We start from the raw sequence: 25,529 nt of genomic DNA on the forward strand, positions 1-25,529 counted from the left end.
CTAGCTACCTGAACCCTACAGGGATTGAACCTGCAACCTTTGGGTTGTGAGCAAGAGCTTAGGACTGCACTCCTACTGCCCCAACACTCTGCGCCACACGAGGCCCATGAGTATTATTTAGGCCCAAACACATTCTCATGACAAAAAGACTTACAAAGGTTGTGTTATCTAGGAAACCCAGTTTCAGATATCCTATTAGGAAATTATGAGTAAACAGAAGGGATTCCTTGTTTGCGACCCTCATTTGTTAACCTGTTACTTTGGAGACGTTGGAACACTACCCATTAAAGGGAATCTTTCCCCTACTTTTAGCCCTATAAGCTAAGCTTATGGACATAAAGTAGGTAACCAATGGAGTCCGAGGATATAAGTGTTATAATTACCTCCTACGTCATTCCCCTGATGTCAGCGATGAAAAGCACCGCTGCTAAGTAGTCCACCCATTACAAAATTAGAACAGGCAGACTACTTAGCATGCCGCTCAATGCACTGCTCTTTCTATCATAGCAAGCAGTAACTTTTTCAACAACTTCTGCTACGGTAGCTGTTTTCTCTTGGACAGTCCAGTCTTTGGTGTCCATGTGCATCCATGAGTCTTTGGCACCAATAACCCTAGTATTGGTACACTGGTTGTCTGTCCTTGGTCCATTTTTGGTAGTTGCTGCATACTGGGGACACCCCACAAGACCTGCCCTTTCGGAGATGCCCTGTCTAAGGCTCAATTTCACATGGGTGAGCACGACATGAGGATGTGAATTCCCCATGGATACAAGGCGTTTTTATTGTCAAAACAGCCTTGCATCACTTCGAGGATGTAGGGATCCTCCAAAGAATCACAGATTTTCTCCCATTGTTTTCATGTGGTGTGATGCTGCCGCCAGCCCCATTTAAAAATAAATGGCACTGCAATGCGAGAGCACGCAGAAAGATAGGACATGTCATGATTTGTTTCTTGCACCGCGTCACAGTGCCATGAAGGAGAACATGGCTCAAGTGTATGACCCCATTCAAAATAATGAGGTTTATATTTGTGCAAGATTTGTGCATCTCGCAACGCACAAATCTTGCACGATTTTCTCACCCGTGTGAAGGCAGCCTAAGTGAAAGCCATCACAATTTTGCCTATGTCAAAGTTACTCAGATTGACATCTTGCGGTCGACAGGAGGTGTATGTAGGCATTTCAATGAGTGATTTTATCCATTTCTTTGCTCCCAACACATCAGCTTCAAGAACTGAGTTTTTACTTGTTGCCTAATATATCCCACCCTCTGACAGATGACATTGCCACAAGACAATTAGTGTTATTCACCTCACCTTTAATGCTTTAATGTTATGGCTGATTGGTATATGGTTCCCATTGGTATGCTGTATTATTGGTAGATATGTGGTTTTGTCACCAAGAGTTATATATATTAGATGTTAAACCTGTCATATGGGCTTCTAATGTAGAAGCCCTAAGGCAGGTTTACAGGACATCATTGACGATGTCCTTGCCCAGTCTCCTATTGGCTCCGCGGTCATATGGGTAAACACCACTTGTGCAGCACATGAAAACAGAAGCAGCAGTGAACAGGAGGTGAGCATTTTTACCAATCAGGTCCTGAGGCTGTTAGTTATAGCCATAGCTGGAACTTCTCTGAAGCTGGAAGCCCAGCATCATTGGAGGAAGAAGGACCATAAATATATGGCAGCTCTGCAAACTGGCACACTGCTTGCTGCCATATATTTATGTTAGCTGGTTGGGAAAGGTTTAAGATAAAACTGGCATTTATTAAATTGTTTTCCTAATACTTATACTTACTGGAATAATACAGCTCAAATCCTTTACTGGTATTTTCGGCATCAGTGACGAACTCCAACCACAATGCACTGGAAGTGCTGTTTAGACCACGTCCCAGCATTTCTGAAAGGCTAAATTTTCCAAGAAGTCTTGCAGAATTATTGTGTCCATCATAGACCTAAAGAATGGGAAATAAATGCAAATGTTAAAGATGTGTGATCATAGCCACATTCCATCTTTTTCATCCTAGCTAATTACTCTATTGCTTAAGGCCCATTTAGACACAACGATTCTCGCTCAAAGCCATCTTTTGAGCGATAACCGTTGCATCTAAATGCACAGACATCGTGCAGTTTTTGTGCACGATTCACTCCTCACTAGAGATGAGCGAACGTACTCGGTAAGGGCGATTTCGCAATCGAGCACCGCGATTTTCGAGTACTTCACTACTCGGGTGAAAAGTACTCGGGTGCGCTGTGGGTCGGGGGGTTGCAGAGGAGAGTGGGGCGTAGCAGCGGGGAACAGGGGGGAGCCCTCTCTCTCTCCCTCTCCCCCCCACTCCCCGCTGCAACCCCCCGCTCACCCACAGCGCACCCGAGTACTTTTCACCCGAGTAGTGAAGTACTCGAAAATCGCGGTGCTCGATTGCGAAATCGTCCTTACCGAGTACGTTCGCTCATCTCTACTCCTCACTCAATTCTAGTTTTCTGGAATTGAGCAATGAACTCTTATCAGTGGTGCAGGCTATTATCACAGTCTGTAGCGCTGATAAGATTCTTGCAGCTCGTGTCCCGCTGTTAGTTTACAGTGGGACACGAGCTGTAAGAGAGATGAACAATGCAAAACAGCTGTATTGTTCGCCAAGCAGTAGCGGCGGTGTCCCGCTCCACTTGCATAGCTCTTTAGTAGCTAATTAGCTACTATAGACTATGCAAAAAGATGTCGTTTGAGCTATTTTTGAACGATCATCTTTCAGTGTAAATGGGGTCTTACTGATCAAAAGTCATCATATTGTTACAAGTTAAAAGACAAAATCTGTAAGTGATGGCATTGTGACATTTAAGTTCAATATTTGGGAGTCTGATATACTGTCAGTGGGAAACCATAAAGGAATAATTAAGTAAAAATTGCCAATCATAGCTTGTACAACTAAGGAGTAACATAACATATTATATAGATTAAGAAATGCTAGACCTTCAGGTAGTCCCCAGGTGCAAGGTTAAATGTCCGAGCTCTCAGCTGTACACCTTTCCCTGGCTGGCTCTGGATGGAGTAGATGCACTCATGGTGGTTAGTATAGTTGGCTGGGTAGTTGGGGGACAACAAGACACCCTGCATTCCAGTGACTGATGCTCCGCACTCAGCTGAAATATAAGAAGGGGGCAAGGAGTTAAGATCTACAAAACAGTCTAGGACTTTTAATAATAGGGGGAGGGTACCTCAATGACTACACTTATCTGTATTGCTAACTATGTTTAGCTTTTAGATATAATTTAGCCCAATATCTGCCCATACTAGTAACAATGTTATGTACTGTGTATTTATATTTTCTCGTAACATTTCAGCATTAAAACCTCTCTTTCCACATCTCCTATACCAGCAACTTAATTCAAAAAACATTCTACCATGCCCATAGAGACTACCATACAAAAATGCACAGTGCATGTGTACAGCTCCTTGCTACCATACTACAATACATGAACTTTAGCCTTTCCAAAGCAGAACTATGCTCAATTTAACACTGGAATGTTCTCATGGAAGCAGTAAAGACTACAAAGCAATTTTCAACCAAGAGCATAACACACATTATGTTAGGCACCTGTATCCCCAAAGGCCCCTCTTTAAGGGGGAGGGGGGTACTGTAAGGGTTGTGCTCACTGGGATCTGTTGTACCTCATAGGTTTCTAGCAGCACAGCCCCACAGGTGTGCAATGTTTAAGCTGGCTGGGTGTGATGTTCTCCTGCTAACCAGTCACCACTGGTCTGTTTGCAGATAAATATCCGCCCTCTGCCTGGTTAATTTGGTTTTCCTGCATGCTTGCTGTAGATGATCTGAATCCTGTCCGCCTCTCTGTCTTGGGTCTGTTTCCTGACCTTCTGTCCTGCATCAGGCTTCCTGCATATCTGAGTTTGTTTATACGTTCTTCTGCCAATTTCATGTCAGTTTCTCTCCGTCCTGTCCTGCATCTGTCTGCTGCCAGCTCCTTCTGGTTCTTTCTGTGTGCCAGTTCTGTCTGGTTCTGAGTATTACTCCTTCAGGATTAGTTAGGTCCGAGGTTCCAGCACCAGGCCGCCTTTATTAAGACGATTGCCTTGCTTACAGGTAGGGTTTTGCCATTCTCCCTGCAGCTTGGGGTCAGTTGTCTTGCTAGTGTATGGACCCGCAAGACAACGAGGAGCCTTGTAGTGGCTTGTGGGCTTAAGTGACTTGGCTAATCCACGAACCAATACCTTGTACTTTCATAGCATTTCCATCTGTTATGTATGCTGGTATGCAAGATGAGTGTTTGGGTCATGTCGGCAGTCCCTATCTCCGGTAACGTTCATGTGGGCCTGGTGCTCACTTGCCGACATGAGCGTAACATGAATGTTGCATGTTGGTAAAATGTCTATGTTATATTATGTTTTATCATGTTGTGTTATGTTGCATCATGCCAGTAACACGTCCATCTTAGTAACACATCTCTGTTACATTGTGTCAGTGATTCGTCTGGCTTATCTGCAGTCTGGTATGTCCGTGTGCCCCTTTTTCATAACTTTCATTTGCCCGTTGTTCATGTCCATGTCTGCCAGTATTTGTAACAGTATATACATGTGTCATTTTTGAGGAATGAACAGAATGTACATATTTCAGGTGTGATATATAGGAAGGGATATATATATTGAAGATTATTGAATGAAGATTACAGGAAGAATGATATAGAAAGATGGAAGGTATTAAAAGAAGAAAGATAAATGAAGGGTCATATATATTGAAGGTTAGTGAATGAAGATTACAAGAAGGATAGTGAATAGGGATGAGCGAGCATACTCCGAGCTTGATACTCGTTCGAGTATTAGGGTGTTCGAGATGCTTGTTACTCGAGACGAGCACCAATTGATGTTCGAGTTACTTTCACTTTCATCTCTGAGACATTTGCGCGCTTTTCTGGCCAATAGAAAGACATGGAAGGCATTACAACTTCCTCCTGTGACGTTCCAGCCCTATACCACCCCTCTGCAGTGAGTGGCTGGGGAGATCAGATGACACCTGAGTATTTAAATCTGCCCCGCCCGCAGCTCGCCACAGATGCATGCTGACAGAGATCAGGGACAGTGCTGCTGATGCTGCTGCTACTATAGGGAGAGGGTTAGGTGTTATTTTAGTCTTCAAGAACCCCAACGGTCCTTCTTAGGGCCACATCTGACCGTGTGCAGTACTGTTGAGGCTGCTTTTAGCAGTGTTGCACAATTTATTTTTTTTTTGTATATCGGGCATGCAGACCATAGCGTCCTCAGTCTGCAGTCATTTTACTTAGTATAGGGGCAGTACTGGTGAGGCAGGGAAAGAGGTATACTGGCTATATAGGCAGTGGGCTTTTTCCCAAAAAGTTAAAAAAAATACAATATTAGGCCTGCCTGTCACTGCCTTCAGTTTACTGCGTCTCTGCTGGGGGTAGTAGTTGTTGAATTAATACCCAGCCTTGCGCATAATTGTTGCCTGCCTCTGCAGTGCGTTACGTATGCGAAGTCAGCCTCCAACAGGGCAATCGAAATACAGTGCATATCACAGGCAGTGGGCTTTTTCCCAAAAAGTTCAAAAAAATACAATGTTAGGCCTGCCTGTCACTGCCTTCAGTTTACTGCGTCTCTGCTGGGGGTAGTAGTTGTTGAATTAATACCTAGCCTTACGCATAATTGTTGCCTGCCTCTGCAGTGCGTTACGTACGCGAAGTCAGCCTCCAACCACAGGCCAATAAGCGGCACATTTAATTCCAGCGTTCTGTTTCTGCTAATCTTATAATACACTATGCTGAGGGGTAGGGGTAGGCCTAGAGGATGTGGACGGGGGCGAGGACGCGAAGGCCCAAGTCAGGGTGTGGGCACAGGCCGAGCTACTGGTCCAGGTGTATTGCAGCCGACTGCTGCGGGATTAGGAGATATGGATAAGCGTACCCGCCTGTCAACCGACAGTGCCGACAGGCTTACACTCATAAAGATGAACAAAGCCTGGATTTCCCCAGACTTCTCTTCTCCACCAGCGGACAGCAGCGGTACCTAAACAATACGTAGGCTGCACCCGCGGATGGAAGCATCGTTCTCTATCACCATCAAAAACGGGGACCTTTTAGCTTCATCAATCTGTGTATTATATTCATCCTCCTCCTCCGGCTCCTCCTCCTGAAACCTCACGTAATCACGCCGAACTAGCAATTTTTCTTAGGCCCACAAGGCTCAGTCATATGAATTTTGTAAACAATGTTTATACGTTTCAATTCTCATTAAAGCGTTGAAACTTGCACCTGAACCAATTTTTATTTTAACTGGGCTGCCTACAGGCCTAGTTACCAATTAAGCCACATTAACCAAAGCGATTAATGGGTTTCACCTGCCCTCTTGGTTGGGCATGGGCAATTTTTCTGAGGTACATTAGTACTGTTGGTACACCAATTTTTTTGGGCCTTCGCGTACAGTGTAATCCTAGTAATTTTTATGGGCTTCGCCTGCACTCATGCTACAGCAAGCTGTGTGGGGTTGGCCCACACTTTTGCTACATAAATGTAACTGGGGCCTTGTCTATACTGCAACTACTGAAATGTGAAAGAGACTGTTATCTCCCTAAACTGCTGCAACGGGAATGTTACTGTGGCCTGTCTTAACTGCTACTACTACTGAAATGGAACTAATACTGTGCTCCCCCTATACTGCTGCTTCAGAATTGTTACTGGGGCCTGTCTTGACTGCTACTATCACTGAAATGGAACTAATACTGTGCTCCCCCTATACTGCTGCTTCGGAATTGTTACTGGGGCCTGTCTGGACTGCTACTACTACTGAAATGGAACTAATACTGTGCTCCCCCTATAATGCTGCTAGTGATATGTTACTGGGGCCTGTCCCTAATGCTACCGCTGAAATGTTACTAATTCTGGGCTCTGCCTATACCGCTGCTAATGCTATGTCACTGGGGTGTGGAAACGGAGGCTTCCCAAAGACATGATGGTGGCGAGGCCATTTCCCACCAACGCGGTTACTGTTAAGGTGCATATAACCACGGACATGTGGAGAGGACACGTAGTGCCTCAAAAACATCCCCCTCCTCCTCCAACAATGAAAACATTCTTGCCAAATACCTTTGCATTGCTCCGTCTGGTGGCAGTCCAAGAATTTCACCTTTAACGACACAACAAGAGAGACCCCCCACCATCCCCCCGCCACGGCCCACTTAATCCTGGCCACCTTCCGAAAACCAACTAAATAAAACCGAGCTACTAGGTCTGCAGTCGCCACCACATTCCCACCAACGTGGTTACTGTTAACGTACATATTACCACTCTGACTGGGGCATGCACTGTGGGCCGAAGCACACCTGTATTGTATGTGACGTTAGCTCTGCTGAGCAGGGCACTGCAATGAGATACATTTAGGTACCGCCGATGGGTTCCAGGGAGCCACCCATGCTGTGGGTCCACAGGGACTTCACATTAGGGATTTGTACCTGCCAGTGTCTATGTATTAAAAACCCCGGTCAGACTGGGGCATGCAGTGTGGGCCGAAGCCCACCTGCATTTAATCGGACGTTACCTCAGCTGTGATGGGCAATGCAATGGGATATATTTATGTACCGCCGGTGGCTTCCTGGGACCCACCTATGCTGTCGGTCCACACGGAGTTGTAACTGCATGTGTCTACTTATAAAGAACCCGAGTCTGACTGGGGCATGCAGTGTGGGCCGAAGCCCACCTGCATTAAACCTGACGTTATCTCAGCTGTGTTGGGCACTGCAATGGGATTTATATATGTACCGCCGGTGGGTTCCAGGGAGCCACCCATGCTGTCGGTCCACACGGACTTCACAATAGGGAGTTGTACCTGCCTGTGTCTACTTATAAAAAACCCCAGTCTGACTGGGGCATGCAATGTGGGCCGAAGCCCACCTGCATTTAATCTGACGTTAGCTTTGCTGTCCAGGGCACTGCAATGGGATATATTTATGTACCGTCGGTGGCTTCCTGGGACCCACCTATGCTGTCGGTCCACAGGGAGTTGTAACTGCATGTGTCTACCTATAAAGAACCCCAGTCTGACTGGGGCATGCAGTGTGGGCCGAAGCCCACCTGCATTAAACCTGATGTTACCTCAGCTGTGCTGGGCACTGCAATGGGATTTGTTTATGTACCGCCGGTGGGTTCCAGGGAGCCACCCATGCTGTCGGTGCACACGGAATTCCCATTGCGGAGTTGTACCTGCCTGTGACTATTTATAAAAAACCCCGGTCTGACTGGGGCATGCAGTGTGGGCCGAAGCCCACCTGAATTTAATCTGACGTTAGCTCTACTATCCGGGGCACTGCATTGCGACAAACTACAGGAGCAATACAGCGCTAATGAGACGTGCACAGCTACGCTAGCATTTGAGTCCGCTGTAGGCCCGCGATTGCTGAGGGTTTGTGCAGAGGCCTATGTCCTGGGTGCAGAGAAAGTCCGCTTCCTGCCTAGGATTGCTGAAGCTGGGGGCCGAGGCCTATGTCGTGGCCGCGGTGCAAGTCTGCCATGTTTGGCCGGTCAGATCAATTTTTGGTTCATGTCTTGGGTTTCCTAGGACCCACCTATGCTGTTGGTGCAAACTTAGCTCCCATCGCGGTGTTCGACCTGTCTGGCACAAAGACACTGACTGACTTGGGTAGGGGGCAGAGCGCAGACGGCTTTCCCCTTGCAGTGTGGATTGAGCTATGCGACACCTTGACAGAATGAATAGTGTGTGGCACATGGGTTCCCCATTGCTATGCCCACGTGTGCAGCTCCTGATGGAGGTGGCACAGGATTGGATTTCTCATTGCTTCTGTACAGCATTGTGGGCTATCGCCCCGCCCCTTTTAAAGAGGGTCGCTGCCTGGCCCTGCCAACCCTCTGCAGTGTGTGCTTGCGGTTCCTCCTCATGGCAGACGCACATATAAATAGACATGAGGGTGGTGTGGCTATGAGGCCAGCGTGTGGCATGAGGGCAGCTGAAGGCTGTGCGGGGACACTTTGGTGTGCGCTGTGGACACTGGGTCGTGCGGGGGGGGGGGGGGTTGGGCAGCATGTAACCCAGGAGAAGTGGCAGCATTTTGGTGCTCGCTCATCTCTAATAGTGAAGGAAGAACTGTTATACAAAGAAAAGAAAGTAAAGGAAATAGTTTGATCTCTGTGTGTGTTCTGTTCCCTCCCCTTGTCTGTCATGCGTGTATGTCTGTACTAGGCCCATATGGATAAGTCCTACATGTCATTCTATCAGTCTGGCTTGTCTATTTTCCGTCCTTTGTCAAACCCACCCATCCACTGTTTGTTGGACATCCAGGTCTTGTTCTACTCGTCCGTTGGTGAGCGGACATTCGAGTTTGTGTATGTCTGCTCGTTTGATTTGTTCTCTCTCTCTTTGTGTTCCGTGTGCCTATTTGCGCAGTATTTCTGTGCACTGGACCGCTGTGTCTGAGGGGGGAGGTAGTCTTAGGCACTTGTATTCCCAGAGGCCCCTCTTTAAGAGAGAGGTACTGTAAGGGCTGTGCTGGCTTGGATCTGTTGTACCTCATAGGTTTCTATCAGCATAGCCCCACAGGTGTGGAATATTTAAGCTGGCTGGGTGCGGTGTTCTTCTGCTAGCCAATCACTACCAGTCTGTTTGCAGATAAATATCCACCCTCTGCCTGGTTGATTTGGTTTTCCTGCATGCTTGCTATAGCTGATCTGTATCCTTTCTGCTTCTCTGTCTTGGGTCTGTTTCCTGACCTTCTGTCCTGTATGAGGCTTCCTGCATATCTGCGTCTGTTCTTACGTTTATTTTCTGCCACTTTCATGTCAGTTTCTCTGCCCTCTGTTCTGCATCTGTCTGCTGCCAGCTCCGTCTGATTCTGTCTGTGTGCCAGCTCTGTCCGGTTCTGTGTATTACTCAGTGATAGTCAGCTCCAAGGTTCCAGCGTGGGGGCCTCCTTTATCGAGGCAATCGCCTTGCTTACAGGTAGGGTTTTGCCATTCTCCCTGCAGCTTGGGGTCAGTTGTCTTGCTAGTGTAGGGACCCGCAAGACAACGAGGGGCTTTGTAGTGGCCTGCGGGCTTAAGTGACTTGGCCAATCCATTAACCAATACCTCGTACTTTCATAGCATTTCCATCTGTTATGTGTGCTGGTATGCAAGGTGAGTGTTTGAGTCCTGTTGGCAGTCCCTATTTCCGGTAACGTTCGTGTGGGCCAGGTGCTCACTTGCCGACATGAAGGTAACACATTATTGATGCTCAAATTCTAGTAGCCATTTCTAAAGTTTCTTTCTAGTAGAAATGCTGCCACGATGTTTCACATTTGTTAATGATACACATTGAATGGACATAAGCAGAAAATAGAGATGGAGGGGAGCTGCTACCGTTAAAAATTTCCTTCTTTGTTGAATAAAATAAAGCATACAGCTCACAAGTGCACGCTGAACGCGTTTCGGCAAACGCCTTTGTCAACAGTCATAGCTGTTGACAAAGGCGTTTGCCGAAACGCGTTCAGCGTGCACTTGTGAGCTGTATGCTTTATTTTATTCAATAAAGAAGGAAATTTTTAACGGTAGCAGCTCCCCTCCATCTCTATTTTCTGCTTATATGGAATCTGGCCGTTTGCCGTCGGCTACTTGAGGATGGAGCTCCTGTTGGATCCCAGATCTTCCTGCAACATTGAAAGTTACTGCTGGTGAGGTGAGCCCACATCTCTCTTTTTTGGCTTATTCACATTGAATGGACACTTTATTGCAGACAGCGGCCCTTACATGTGTTTCCCTATGTGGAAGTTAGACACATGACCTCTGAGTTTAGCATAAAATCAAGTAGGAAATTAGTATCATTGTGAAACTACATTAAAATAGGAAAATCAAGTGATCTGAGCGACTTTGAACAAGGAATGGTCATTGGTGCGAGACTAGCTGGGCTCAGTATTTCATAAATTGCTAAGCTTGTGAGGTTTTCTTATGCAATTGTGTATTTAGTATACTGTGAATGGTGTTATCAAGGAAAAACATCCATCAAAAGGGAATTCTATGAACATAATCAACTTGTTGGCGAATGGGGTTAGAGGAGAATGTCAAGAATTGTTTTGATGAACAAACGGTGTACAATCAAACTGCAGTTGAACACAACACTGGTACTTTAATTACCATGTCCAAATGCACAACTTGTCATTCCTTATGGCCCTTTTACACGGGCTAACAGTCGTTTAAAAGACTGCATGAGCGCTGACGTCACTGCTAAGGTCATCAGTGCTCATGCAGAGAGTTTAGATTGAAAGACTTCTCGCTGGATCTCTGGGTTCTCGCTCAGCGCTTCACTTTCTAGCGTTTATACGGAACGAGAAGCCAGCGACCCAGCAATAGCTTTTTGCTAACTGAAAGTCAATAATGACAAGTTAAGCAATAACGACAAGTTAACGAATAGTGAGCAAATTTTTTCTGGATCAGCCAATCAAAGCCGGTGCTCGATCATTCACAGCCATTCAGTGAATGAAATCAGACCATCTGATTGGCTGATCCAGCGTCGCTCCTGATGCAATCACAACACTCGATTGCTGGAGGCATGGTATTCAAAGCCCCATTGGCTACCAGGAAGAGAATGCTGTCAGCGCAGAGGACACAGCAACCTGCCGCAGCATCGGAGACCAGCGGGAGGCACCAGGATGCCATCGGCTAGGTAAGTATAAGACACCCCCTGAAAATAAGATACTGTGCCTCTTTTAGGGCAAAAATGAATATAAGATCTTATTTTTAGGGAAACATGGTAGTATTGTTTGAGAGCCATTGTCAACTAAGAGAAACAGAAAGGCAAAACTCTAGTGAACAAAACAGCACAAAAATTGGATCACTGAGCAGTGGAAAACATTACTTGGTCAGATGAATCCAGATTTTTGCTGCACCATGCTGATGAGAAGGGCAGAATTTGGCACAAGCAGCATGGATTGATGAAACCTTCCTGTCAGATGCCAATAGTTCAGATTGGGGGAGATAGAGTAATAATGTGGAGAATGGTGTGGGGAATGTTTTCTTGACACACCCTAGGTCCTCTGATACCCGTGGGTAAACACCATGATGAATTCATGAATGTTGTGAAGGCCAAAGGAGGTCTGATGCACTACTAGATATGGGTGTCTAATAAAGTGGCTATTCAGTATATGCCATGCCATGTATTTCGAAGTATTCTGTTTACTATGAAAAACATTTTTCTCAGTGATTATACCAGAATTTCAAGTTAGCCTTTACATACAAGGCAGGGAATAACTTGCTAATCAGTGGGGGTCTCACCGAGGAGACCCTTGCCGATCTCAAGAACGAGCTCCCATGTCCCTCATCCTCCTCACTGCAGGGTTACTGCACCCTTCCCAGTGAGGAGGAGACTGAATGAAGTGCTGGTCACACAAGCACACCAGTACTCCATTTACTTGAAAGGGGACTTCCGAGATACCTGAGTGGCACCTACTTGGGTATTTCCACAAGCCCCATGGGAATGAATGGAGCACTGACCGTGCAGCCAGCCCTCCATTCAGAGTAATGTCACTGTGGGGGAAGAAGCGACCCCTGCAGTGAAAGGAGGGAGGGACACGAGAGCCCCATTCTCGAAATCTGAGAGATCTCAGTGGCAAGACCCCCACCGATCAAGAAGTCATCCTGTGAATAGGGAATAACTTAAAATTCTGGTACAACCCCTTTAACTTTCCTGACATGATGAGTTATTATCATTTCTAGTACCTGCAGTAGCTCACAGAATATTCCATCACTTGTATTGTAATTACATGCAAATAGCAATTTTCAGTGCTCCATTTCATTGTTCTAATTTAGTCATTAATCATGTTGCCTATTTATCACTGGAGATCACAATGGAAAACGTCAAGTTGACAGTCCTAAAATTATTTCCTCAGATATGAATTAGTCAATAAAATATATAGACTCTCCACCTCATAATGCATGCTGATCTTCAGAACAGCACTAGCAAAAACCGTCCATTCCTTCAGAAATATGAATTAACTAGATTTTGGTTTTAAATATTAACATTATTTCCTACAAACTAGAGATTATTGCATCAGAATGCTTTTTAAGCTTTATGTGTTAACATATATATCTCAATGAATGATGCACTGTATCCATTTCCTAATGTGTGATTTTAGCATTATTAGCTAGTTCCATGAATTGGAGACATATATGCCTACTTCTAGTCTATTTAATATCACTCTTGTTGGCCAGCTCGAAAACCCGAAATATCAACTCTCAATATGTTTTCAAGTCCAAACTTCTGCAGATAAGAAACAGGTATTAGCCTGGATAAAAGTTCATCCTTCTGTCACCAACTAAATAGGTTTGTAAGAACTGTTTAAACTTCTTTAAAATATCCGAACATTCCTGAGCTCTAAAATTTACCATAAAATGTCTTACTAGGCCATGCCCTACTGGTATGAAGACCTTTAAGCCCTTCAAGCGAGCTAACATCAATAAGTGCTGAGTTCAGAGAATGATCAATCATCAAATGCTATATACTCTAAGAGTAGTGTTCTCGTTAAGACAATTAAAGATTTACAGAAAAGTACTAACAACCCATAACATTAAAACAACAGCTAAAACAACTACAACTATGAAACATCTAAAACTCAAATGTCTGTTCTGTTGTTAAGTAGTAACCATCAAACCCCATATAACTTCTCAAAATTCTATACTAAAAACTGATTTAAAGTATAATTGTTTGTCTAGTGACAATCTTGACTTAATGTGTAAGGGAACCAAACAAAAATTAAAGCACAGGACCACCTACCAACACACCTTGGGAGAGGCGAACTCCACACACGCCGTCTACCTCCCAGGCAGGTGATGCGAGAAGCTCCTTCCAAACGGTATCCAGGAAAGCAAGAGAACGTCAAAGAATCTCCAACTCCAAATTGCCGACCATTCCGGATGCTGTAGGCCGGGGCCTTAGGCTCATCACATGGCTCCAGATCATACTCTATAGTAGCAAAGAATACAACGCAAAGAGTGATGAATATGGATAAGAACTGAAAATGCTGCTATTTTGTAGACCTTGTTAATGAGATGTAGCAAAGTCAAGTTTGTGAGTTGGGATACTTTCTTATGGTATTATAAAGTTTTTTTAGTGGTGGTCTATAGGACCTACAATATTATTATTTACTCAGAAAGTTAGAAATGCCAAGCTATATCTTTAGCTATCTATTCTATTTTAATGAGAACAGTGTATCCTGCATATACTTTACAACATCCTACATTCAGATGCAACCACATTCCTGGTCTTCACATGATACCTGAACAACATTTCTGTAAATGAGTAGACTTTAGGCTGTTTAGTACCGAAAAAGCACAACTTGTACATTTCTAGGAAGCAGCAATTGCTGTCAGCCCTATAAAATAAATTATACATTGTAACTGGCAGGGACATATGATTAGAGAAGTGGATGCAGTGTATACAGAGCAGCAGTGTTACACATACAGCCTCTGGCAGAACATTTGTATCCGTCACAAGGAAATTAAGTATGAACATCAAGGAATGATGAGACAGGCAGAGCTGACTAGAGGTCTTGCCTTCTCATTCACTCGAGTGCTGAAATCAGGATTAGCAGGAATGTTATTGTCAACCCTTTCAGTGCCAGAATATAATGGCACTACTTTTTATAGTTCTCATCCCGGTGAAGCAGGAGCTTGAGGTAGGGATTTCAGTAGTACAAGATACAGGACATGATTTCATGCCCTCCCTTAAATTAAGTCCTCAGGCAAAAAAGTTTGTCATGTAGAATGCTTTGACAGGCACTTTCCTTAAGTACTATACTGTCTAACCACATTAACCTGAATTCACAACCTCAGTGTCATACACTCAATAGCTAAGTTTAGGCAATGTACTTTTCTTTAGTAGCCATTTGCTTGTCCATATTTTTTTAAGATCAAACTCATGTGAGGTCCAGATTTTTTTGTACCTCTCTTAGTTACACAATTTTTTACTGAAATGTTAAGTGGAAATATATCATTTAAGCTTCATGTATACCGTACATCTAATGCAAACAATAGTCACATCCTAATAAAATGAGCAGTTCTGTACTTCAACTTTAGCATTTTAATTTATTTTTATACAAAGGTGAATTGATTTGCCAGTTTTGAAGCCCCTAAATCACCATTTTTCACTTAGGGCCCTTTTACACAAGACTACCTGTCAGGTGCAGATGGCCAAAAAGATGGCTTTTGAGCGATAATCGTTGTGTCTAAATGTGCCCATCTTTCACTGTTTGGCCGAACAATGGATTTCAGTTCTGTTGAAAACCATCCTTCAGCAGAACAGCTGATAAGCAGGACTGCATGCTGTGTTCTGCCCAGGGAGTGCTGATTACAGCTGATAACATTGTTACAGCTGTTCTCATCCCCCCCCAGCAGAACAGCTGATAAACAAGACTGCACACTGCATGCTTTGTCTGCTGTCCATTGTTCTGAATTCTCCACGGGGAGCCCGCAGCTGGACAATGGAGCTAATTACAGAGCTCAGAGCTCCTGCTGAGTTCTGTAACAGCTCCCAGAAGCTCAAATAGATGAAAGTGAAGTTAAAAAAAAAGTACTAATAGCAATTAGTGCCTATTAGTACTTCATGCAAAATGATCGCTGATCTTTCAATCTTTTGAAAGATATCTATGTGTGTAAATGGAACTTTATTCACATGAGTGTGTTTGCATGCACATTGCGCAGAGAATAGAACCCCTTCTTTTCATAGGATTATTCACACTATTGCTTTTGCAATGAATTGCACATTTTCACAGGGAAATTTGATAACAAAGGGACTAATTAGGCTGCACAACCTCTTCAATCATGGCACGGGTGTGTCCCACGCCAATGTGAAGGTCTCTGGCAGCACAGAAAGTACAGTTTAAAGTGCAGATACATGGACGATAGTGTGACCTTAACAACGCAAAAAAACGCCTATGCTCGTGGGAAGGAGCTCTAAACCAGAGACCGTCTCCATATCTCAAAACCAGTTACAATTTTATTACATGTATAGATGCACATTTCCACATTCAACTATGCTATATCTCTATTACCCTCCAGCTCTGTCTCATCCCCTTATGCACTTGGACATGAGCACCGGAGTATCCAGACCATTCATTTCACTAAATTGCATTTTCTCCTTTTAAGAAAATTGTCATCAATTTTAGTAGTAGCTAATATGACACAAATGGATTCACGAGCTTAATTAGTAGATTTTTTTCTTTTTTTAATACTATATGTTTGTGGTGTGAGAGAACTCTATCCAGAGACTGATGCTAAGTGAATCATACAGAACTCTAAATGTACCTTTACATCGGACGATTATCGGCTGAATAATCTCTTGAATTCAAACGATACTCGTTGAGCGTAAATATCACTATGACAGGGTGATGAGCAATAAATCACTAGTTGTTTCATTCCAGCTTACCAAAAAATAGTCACTGGTTGATCAAAAGTAGTCTGGTGTAAACAGTTGTTCATATTTGAATGACTTACAAATGAATTTCCATGTAGATCCCCTCTATGAATGATGTCTTGGCAAACAACTAATGAATAATCATTGCTCCATGTGAAAGCAAAAGATTGACTGTGGTTCCTATGCCTCAACAACTTTTCTGAGCGACTATCTGAATGGTAGTTGCTCTGTGTAAAGGCACCTTATAGTTGTTTCAACTTTTCATTGTTTTCCCAGGTTGAAACTGATATAGAGTACCTACTGGGGTAGTTATACTATTACTATAAAACTCACATTGTGGCTCTCGTAGGAATGAATAGATACAGTGACTTCTGCTGTAGGATTTGGCTATCACTGCCTGAGTCACGTGGGACAAAGGGAGATCATTATAGAGCGGGGTGGCACAGATATAGCACTTGTATTTGGTGCAGCTGGCTTTTGTAGACAATTTGGATAAATTGGCTGCTCCAGTACAAAGTAAATGACTGGCTGCTTGATGCATATTGTTAAGCCACGCTTTGGTAATAGGGTGGCATGCGAATTTAACAAATGCTACATCCATAAACGTTCAATTTCCCTGTAGGGCCACCACAGGCAAAATGAAGCAATGTGTCTGTTTAAATCAAAGGCTTGCAGCGTAATGCTGGAAAGGAGAGGTCCTCTAGGTAGACAGGCGCTTATTATAACCATTACATTGGCCAAGAAATAATGATCTTGTACAGTGATCTCCTCTCCCCCTACATACTCAGAATTTAACTGTCTGTATCAAGACTCTGTTGACCTGAACGGCTCCCCATTTTGAGATTGCACGGCTGCCATGACTGTTTACCTATTAAGACGTGCCAGAATGCCAGTCCAAACACAGTATAATTCAATACTATGCAAGTCCCCTTAGGAGACTAAAAAATAAAGTAAAAATAAGTGCATAAAGTGAAGCAAGTTACAGACAACCCATTAAATCCCTTCTCGACATGCTCCATACACGCACGGTGCACATCAGGTGTTAGTGAATGGAGCGGGCTCGAGAACCGAGCCCGCGGCTTACATGGTAGATGTCAGCTATCTTCGAAAGCTGAGACCTGCCTAGGCCCGGATTGGCTAACTGGGGAACATGTGGATCTCCTAGTGGGCCCTGAGAACAGTGGGCTCTTAGACCTCCACCCACCGGTACTATATTCAGATTGGCTGTGAGGCTCTATTACCTAGATGCATAGTCCGGCTGAGATGACATCTAAGTGCACTGTAAGCAAAGCCAGTATCCCCCTTCCTATCTCCTGGGCAGGCTTTATTAACATAGCTGCCCCCATCACCAGACATCTTGCAGCTTCTTGCTACCACCTGTGGCCTGGCATTACCTGAGCATTACTGGCTCACAGAGGGGCATGAGTCCATGGTAAAGGCCAGGTGGCAGGCTATTGAGAGGATCAGGCTGCCGGCTACAACTTAGAAGCTATCTCATACTAAGTAATTAAAATACATTTTCACATTCCCTTCCACTTCTATAGGTAACTGTAACACTGAGCATGCTCTGACAGCTGCAGACTCCCAGGACCACAAATAACCTTTCTAAGCGTGAGGTTACACACTAAACATGCAAATTGATTGTTAATGGCCATGAATAAAACTGCTGTTCGCCTGCAAAACCGCACAGACATTAAAAGTCAATTTGAAAGCTACTATTTTGTGGTAAAACTGCATATGGGTGCACTTTTAAGCCATGCTGTGGCTCCAATGCGTAATCTCACCTTTTACAAGATATGCTATGAGTGCCACCTCTGGAATCCTCACCTATAGGGTGAATGGGGTGCTACCAACTCCCACCCATTGCATTCTTCAAAAACACAGCCACCTTTCCGTTGAAGTGTATGGAGAATGTGGTGGCAAGGAATTTGGAAATGAAGATCAGATAATATTTGTATGTAGCTGCACAGCAGGCCCCCAGAATGAAGTTGACCCTGTTAGTCCTTTAAATGCTTCTGTCAGAAGAACTGACCATGCATGTACATATGCAACAAATGTTTTTCCGAAATGTGCCAAAAGCTCCAGTTTTGTAAACGGGAATCACCTTACCTGAAAACGTGACATTAAATCCCTCATAGGACATGGAAAAGTCTGAGAGAAAACGAAGTTGTGCTGTAAAGTTTCCAAATAGCCCAGCACTAATAGGAGCTGGTAGCCTTGATCCGGTGAGACGTTTCAAAGGCTGGCTGAAACTACCATTCTCTGTGATGAGTAGAAAATCATGGCCGCTCTCCAAGTGAAAGGTGTGGAAAGTGAAGAATACACCTGAAGGGTGAGAATAGAGTTGTGACGTGAAGTGTCATTTTACAGTAATAAGCACTGAACACTTTACAGCTATTCAATTTCACCTCTTTGTTAAGAAAAGGTCTTCACAAATAAGAAAGCCTGAGTGATAGGAGTTATAAATGATTGCTGATTTAGCAATATTGTAAAAGTCAGGCTATTATATGACAGCATTTAATGATAATTGACAATTTATCTCTCATGAATGATTAGTTTGTGCAATGAAACGGGACGATCTTTAAGACTACTCATTATTGGTTACATCGGATGAAATACCACTCCACTCAGTGTAGAGGAGCTCTTACATTCAGTTTATATCACACATTACATTCAATTTAACCTTGTTATCTTTAAGACCTTTCTGATTGAGTTATACCAAAACCAGAGAATAAGATACAACATCCGGGAAGCCTATTACTGACTCTTCAGCGCCTCCACCACCTTTGTGCCAAATCTATAAGGATCCCAATTGTCTGTGGACAATTCTGTACTTACTTATTCCTCCCCAGGCAATCTACTTACCAGGTCTTCAAGTCACCTATCTTTTCCTGTCTCCTCCAGTCCCCTGGATCACCACACCTCCAGCCGGCCAGATCCTCTTCTTCCTGTGTCAAAGCGTACATTGCCAGCACTCTCCCTCCTGCAAGTCAATGTACGCTATGTCACTAGTGACGTAGCGTTCACTGCCTAGCAGGGAATGACAATCCTCAGCAGCCTGCTTTAGCGCGCATGTGCCGAGGATCGTCATTCCCTACTACGCAGTGAACACTACGTCACTAGTGATATAGTGTGCATTGACCTGCAGGAAGGAGAATGCTAGCAATGTACGCTTCATAAATGGAAGAAGAGTATCCGGCTGGCTGGAGGTGCCAGTAGAAGATTGGTGAAGTGAAAATCTGGTAAGAAGACTAATGGGGGAGGAATAGGTGAGTATAGAATTTTTTTTTAATGGCAGAACCCTTTTAAAAATAGGTAATTACTAGCTTTATCATCAGCTTCTAGAAGACTACATTAACACTCTCCTAAATTAGGATGAGCAGAACTATTTCTAAATTATTAACTCACATTTAAACTTTAGGATAGGCCATCAGTGTATCATTATTGAAGGACAGACTCATTGCTCCACCATTCAGCAGAATGAAGGTACTTGCTAAAGTATCTCACCTCTTCAGGGGGCACTAACTCGCAATTCACTAGTAAAATGAATTTTGAGAGATAACACAGAATAGCTGATCACTGAGGGATCAGGTTACATGCTGCCCCATAGATGTCTATGGAGAGTTGGTGAGGGAGGAAGCAGCTGCCGAGTGATGAAGAAGCAGTAATGCACAGAGCACTGCTGCAGCCTCTAGTAGGTTTGTTATCTCACCCCAGAACTGGATTCACAGCTGCTACATAATTAATAATGTCAGCCATGCTGCTACTGCTTATGATGTTGTGCTCTAGATAGATATAGCAGAAGATATCCTGCTCCTCATGAGTGTTGTGTATGGGAGCCATCATAGCAGTTAGTTTCCACTCACCAGTTCAGGGACAACTGAAAATTAGAGATGGAGCCTGGAAAGCAGAAACCTGGTAAAAAGCACCTTACACAAGTCATATCATGGCCAGAGAGGGTGTTGTTTCTCATGTACACACATATTGCAGCTTACTTGAAATGACAGGTTCACTTTAAGGCCTCGTTCACACAAGCATGGTTTTAGCGCTCTAATAGCATCGCAAAAAAAACACTCGGGAACAATTGCGTGAACGGGTGATTTCCACCTATTAAGTCTCAAACTTAATTAGCTATGAAATTGCCCATTCACATGACTGGGAGGTGTGTGGTGCGTGTTATCCAGTTAACCAGTCTATGGAAACTTTTGCACTTAGTGCACCAAAGATAGGTCACGTCTAGAGATGAGCGAGCACCAAAATGCTCGGGTGCTCGTTACTCGGGACGAAAATTTCGCGATGCTCGAGGGTTCGTTTCGAATAACGAACCCCATTGAAGTCAATGGGCGACCCGAGCATTTTTGTATATCGCCGATGCTCGCTAAGGTTTCCATTTGTGAAAATCTGGGCAGGCGAGGGGCTACATGTTGGGCTGCATCTCAAGTTCCCAGGTCCCACTATTAAGCCACAATAGCGGCAAGAGTGGGCCCCCCCCCCTCCCAACAATTTTTACTTCTGAAAAGCCCTCATTAGCAATGCATACCTTAACTAAGCACCACACTACCTCCAACAAAGCACAATCACTGCCTGCATGACACTCCGCTGCCCCTTCTCCTGGGTTACATGCTGACCAACCCCCCCCCCCGCCCCCCCGCAAGACCCAGTGTCCACAGCACACACCAAAGTGTCCCTGCGCAGCCTTCAGCTGCCCTCATGCCACACCACCCTCATGTCTATTTATAAGTGCGTCTGCCATGAGGAGAAACCGCAGGCACACACTGCAGAGGGTTGGCACGGCCAGGCAGCGACCCTCTTTAAAAGGGGCAGGACGATAGCCCATAATGCTGTACAGAAGCAATGAGAAATATAATCCTGTGCCACCGCCATCAGGAGCTGCACACGTGGGCATAGCAATGGGGAACCTATGTGCCATACACTATTCATTCTGTCAAGGTGTCTGCATGCCCCAGTCAGACTGCGGTTTTTTATAAATAGTCACAGGCAGGTACAACTCCGCAATGGGAATTCCGTGTGCACCCACAGCATGGGTGGCTCCCTGGAACCCACCCGCTGTACATAAATGTATCCCATTGCAGTGCCCTGAACAGCAGAGCTAACGTCAGATTAAATGCAGGTGGGCTTCGGCCCAAACTGCATGCCCCAGTCAGGCTCTAGTTTTTTATAAGTATACACAGGCACGAACATCTCCCTAATGGGAAGTCCATGTGGACCGACAGCATGAGTGGGTCCCAGGAAGCCACTGGCGGTACATAAATATATCCCATTGCAGTGCCCAGCACAGCTGATGTAACGTCTGCTTTAATGCAGGTGGGCAAAAAATTAATTGGATTACACTGTAGGCGAGGGCCCCAAAAAATTGGTGTACCAACAGTACTAATGTACCTCAGAAAAATTGCCCATGCCCAACCAAGAGGGCAGGTGAAACCCATTAATCGCTTTGGTTAATGTGGCTTAATTGGTAACTAGGCCTGGAGGCAGCCCAGTTAAAATAAAAATTGGTTCAGGTGCAAGTTTCAACGCTTCAACGAGCATTGAAACGTATAAAAATTGTTTACCAAAATTATATGACTGAGCCTTGTGGGCCTAAGAAAAATTGCCCGTTCGGCGTGATTACGTGAGGTTTCAAGAGAAGGAGCAGGAGGAGGAGGATGAATAGAATACACAGATTGATGAAGCAAAAAGGTCCCCGTTTTTGATGGTGATAGAGAACGATGCTTCCATCCGCGGGTGCAGCCTACGTATTGCTTAGGTATCGCTGCTGTCTGCTGGTGGAGAAGAGAAGTCTGGGGAAATCCAGGCTTTGTTCATCTTGATGAGTGTAAGCCTGTCTGCACTGTCGGTTGACAGGCGGGTACGCTTATCCGTGATGATTCCCCCAGCCGCACTAAACACCCTCTCTGACAAGACGCTAGCCGCAGGACAAGCAAGCACCTCCAGGGCATACAGCGCGAGTTCAGGCCACGTGTCCAGCTTCGACACCCAGTAGTTGTAGGGGGCAGAGGCGTCACGGAGGACGGTCGTGCGATCGGCTACGTACTCCCTCACCATCCTTTTACAGTGCTCCCGCCAACTCAGCCTTGACTGGGGAGCGGTGACACAGTCTTGCTGGGGAGCCATAAAGCTGGCAAAGGCCTTGGAGAATGTTCCCCTGCCTGCGCTGTACATGCTGCCTGATCTCTGCGCCTCCCCTGCTACCTGGCCCTCGGAACTGCACCTTCTGCCACTAGCTCTGTCGGATGGGAATGTTACCATCAGTTTGTCCGCCAGGGTCCTGTGGTATAGCATCACTCTCGAACCCCTTTCCTCTTCGGGTATGAGAGTGGAAAGGTTCTCCTTATACCGTGGGTCGAGCAGTGTGTACACCCAGTAATCCGTAGTGGCCAGAATGCGTGTAACGCGAGGGTCTCGAGAAAGGCATCCTAACATGAAGTCAGCCATGTGTGCCAGGGTACCTGTACGCAACACATGGCTGTCCTCACTAGGAAGATCACTTTCAGGATCCTCCTCCTCCTCCTCAGGCCATACACGCTGAAAGGATGACAGGCAAGCAGCATGGGTACCCTCAGCAGTGGGCCAAGCTGTCTCTTCCCCCTCCTCCTCATGCTCCTCCTCCTCCTCCTCAACGCGCTGAGATATAGACATGAGGGTGCTCTGACTATCCAGGGACATACTGTCTTCCCCCGCCTCCATTTCCGAGTGCAAAGCATCTGCCTTTATGCTTTGCAGGGAACTTCTCAAGAGGCATAGCAGAGGAATGGTGATGCTAATGATTGCAGCATCCCCGCTCACCATCTGGGTAGACTCCTCAAAGTTTCCAAGGACCTGCCAGATATCTGCCAACCAGGCCCACTCTTCTGTAAAGAATTGAGGAGGCTGACTCCCACTACGCCGCCCATGTTGGAGTTGGTATTCCACTATAGCTCTACGCTGCTCACAGAGTCTGGCCAACATGTGGAGCATAGAGTTCCACCGTGTGGGCACGTCGCACAGCAGTCGGTGCACTGGCAGATTAAACCGATGTTGCAGGGTCCGCAGGGTGGCAGCGTCCGTCTTGGACTTGCGGAAATGTGCGCTGACCCAACGCACCTTTCCGAGCAGGTATGACAAGTGTGGGTAGCTTTTCAGAAAGCGCTGAACCACCAAATTAAAGACATGGGCCAGGCATGGCACGTGCGTGAGGCTGCCGAGCTGCAGAGCCGCCACCAGGTTACGGCCGTTGTCACACACGACCATGCCCGGTTGGAGGCTCAGCGGCGCAAGCCAGCGGTCGGTCTGCTCTGTCAGACCCTGCAGCAGTTCGTGGGCCGTGTGCCTCTTCTCTCCTAAGCTGAGTAGTTTCAGCACGGCCTGCTGACGCTTGCCCACCGCTGTGCTGCCACGCCGCGCGACACCGACTGCTGGCGACGTGCTTCTGCTGCTGACAAATCTTGATTGCGAGACAGAGGTTGCGTTGGAGGAGGAGGAGGAGGAGGAGGAGGGTGGTTTAGTGGAGGAAGCATACACCGCCACAGATACCAGCACCGAGCTGGGGCCCGCAATTCTGGGGGTGGGTAGGACGTGAGCCGTCCCAGGCTCTGACTCTGTCCCAGCCTCCACTAAATTCACCCAATGTGCCGTCAGGGAGATATAGTGGCCCTGCCCGCCTGTGCTTGTCCACGTGTCCGTTGTTAAGTGGACCTTGGCAGTAACCGCGTTGGTGAGGGCGCGTACAATGTTGCGGGAGACGTGGTCGCGCAGGGCTGGGACGGCACATCGGGAAAAGTAGTGGCGACTGGGAACCGAGTAGCGCGGGGCCGCCGCCGCCATCATGCTTTTGAAAGCCTCCGTTTCCACAAGCCTATACGGCAGCATCTCCAGGCTGATCAATTTGGCTATGTGCACGTTTAACGCTTGAGCATGCGGATGCGTGGCTGCGTACTTGCGCTTGCGCTCAAACAGTTGCGCTAGTGACGTCTGGACGCTGCGCTGATAGACATTGCTGGATGGGGCCGAGGACAGCGGAGGTGAGGGTGTGGGTGCAGGCCGGTAGGCACTCATACCTGTGTCCTCAGAGGGGGGTTGGATCTCAGTGGCAGGTTGGGGCACAGGGGGAGAGGCAGTGGTGCAAACCGGAGGTGGTGAACGGCCTTCGTCCCACCTTGTGGGGTGCTTGGCCATCATATGCCTGCGCATGCTGGTGGTGGTGGCTCCCCAGCTGATCTTGGCGCGACAAAGGTTGCACACCACTGTTCGTCGGTCGTCAGGCGTCTCTATGAAAAACTGCCACACCTTAGAGCACCTTGGCCTCTGCAGGGTGGCATGGCGCGAGGGGGCGCTTTGGGAAACAGTTGGTGGATTATTCGGTCTGGCCCTGCCTCTACCCCTGGCCACCGCACTGGCTCGGCCTGTGCCCACACCCTGACTTGGGCATCCGCGTCTTCACCCGTGTCCACGTCCTCTAGGCCTACCCCTACCCCTCAGCATGCTGTATTACCAGTAGTGCAGAAACAGAACGCTGTAATTAAATGTGCCGCTTATTGGCCTGTGGTTGGAGGCTGACTTCGCTTACGGAACGCACAGCAGAGCCAGGAAAGAATTTTGCACAAGCCTGCTGTAACACTTAGCTGGCTGCGTATGAATTAGGACAACTACCCCCAGCAGAGACCCAGTACACTGAGGACGGTCACAGGCAGCTCAAATAGATTTTTTTTCCCAAATGTTTTTGGAAAGGCCCACTGCCTATATACACTAAATATGTCTTCTGTCCCTGCCTCACCACTACTGGCCCTGGACGATGTAAAATTACTGCAGGCTGTTTCACTGTGGACAGGAATACAGCGGTGATGTAACAGGCAACACAGAGCCAGGAAAGAATTTTGTGCAAGCCTGCTGTTACACTTAGCTGGCTGCGTATGAATTAGGACAACTACCCCCAGCAGAGACCCAGTACACTGAGGACGGTCACAGGCAGCCCAAATAGATTTTTTTTCCCAAATGTTTTTGGGAAGGCCCACTACCTATATACACTATATATGTCTTCTGTCCCTGCCTCACCACTACTGGCCCTGGACTATGTAAAATTACTGCAGGACACAATGCTCTGCACGGCCGATA

General features: G+C 46.0%; 1 protein-coding gene across 1 annotated transcript in view; it reads right to left on the minus strand.

Moving 5' to 3' along the window:
- CSMD2 (CUB and Sushi multiple domains 2) overlaps positions 1-25,529 on the minus strand; it is a 948,969-nt gene that overhangs the window by 202,514 nt on the left and 720,926 nt on the right. Inside the window, exons 20-23 of the mRNA XM_066586981.1 lie at positions 18,528-18,743; positions 13,782-13,970; positions 2,976-3,145; positions 1,803-1,959 (exon numbers count right to left, since the gene is read on the minus strand). Coding sequence (XP_066443078.1) covers positions 1,803-1,959; positions 2,976-3,145; positions 13,782-13,970; positions 18,528-18,743 — 732 coding nt within the window. The remainder of the gene's footprint in view (positions 1-1,802; positions 1,960-2,975; positions 3,146-13,781; positions 13,971-18,527; positions 18,744-25,529) is intronic.

This window comes from Eleutherodactylus coqui, chromosome 1 (assembly GCF_035609145.1).
Source record: "Eleutherodactylus coqui strain aEleCoq1 chromosome 1, aEleCoq1.hap1, whole genome shotgun sequence".
Lineage (NCBI taxonomy): Eukaryota > Metazoa > Chordata > Amphibia > Anura > Eleutherodactylidae > Eleutherodactylus > Eleutherodactylus coqui.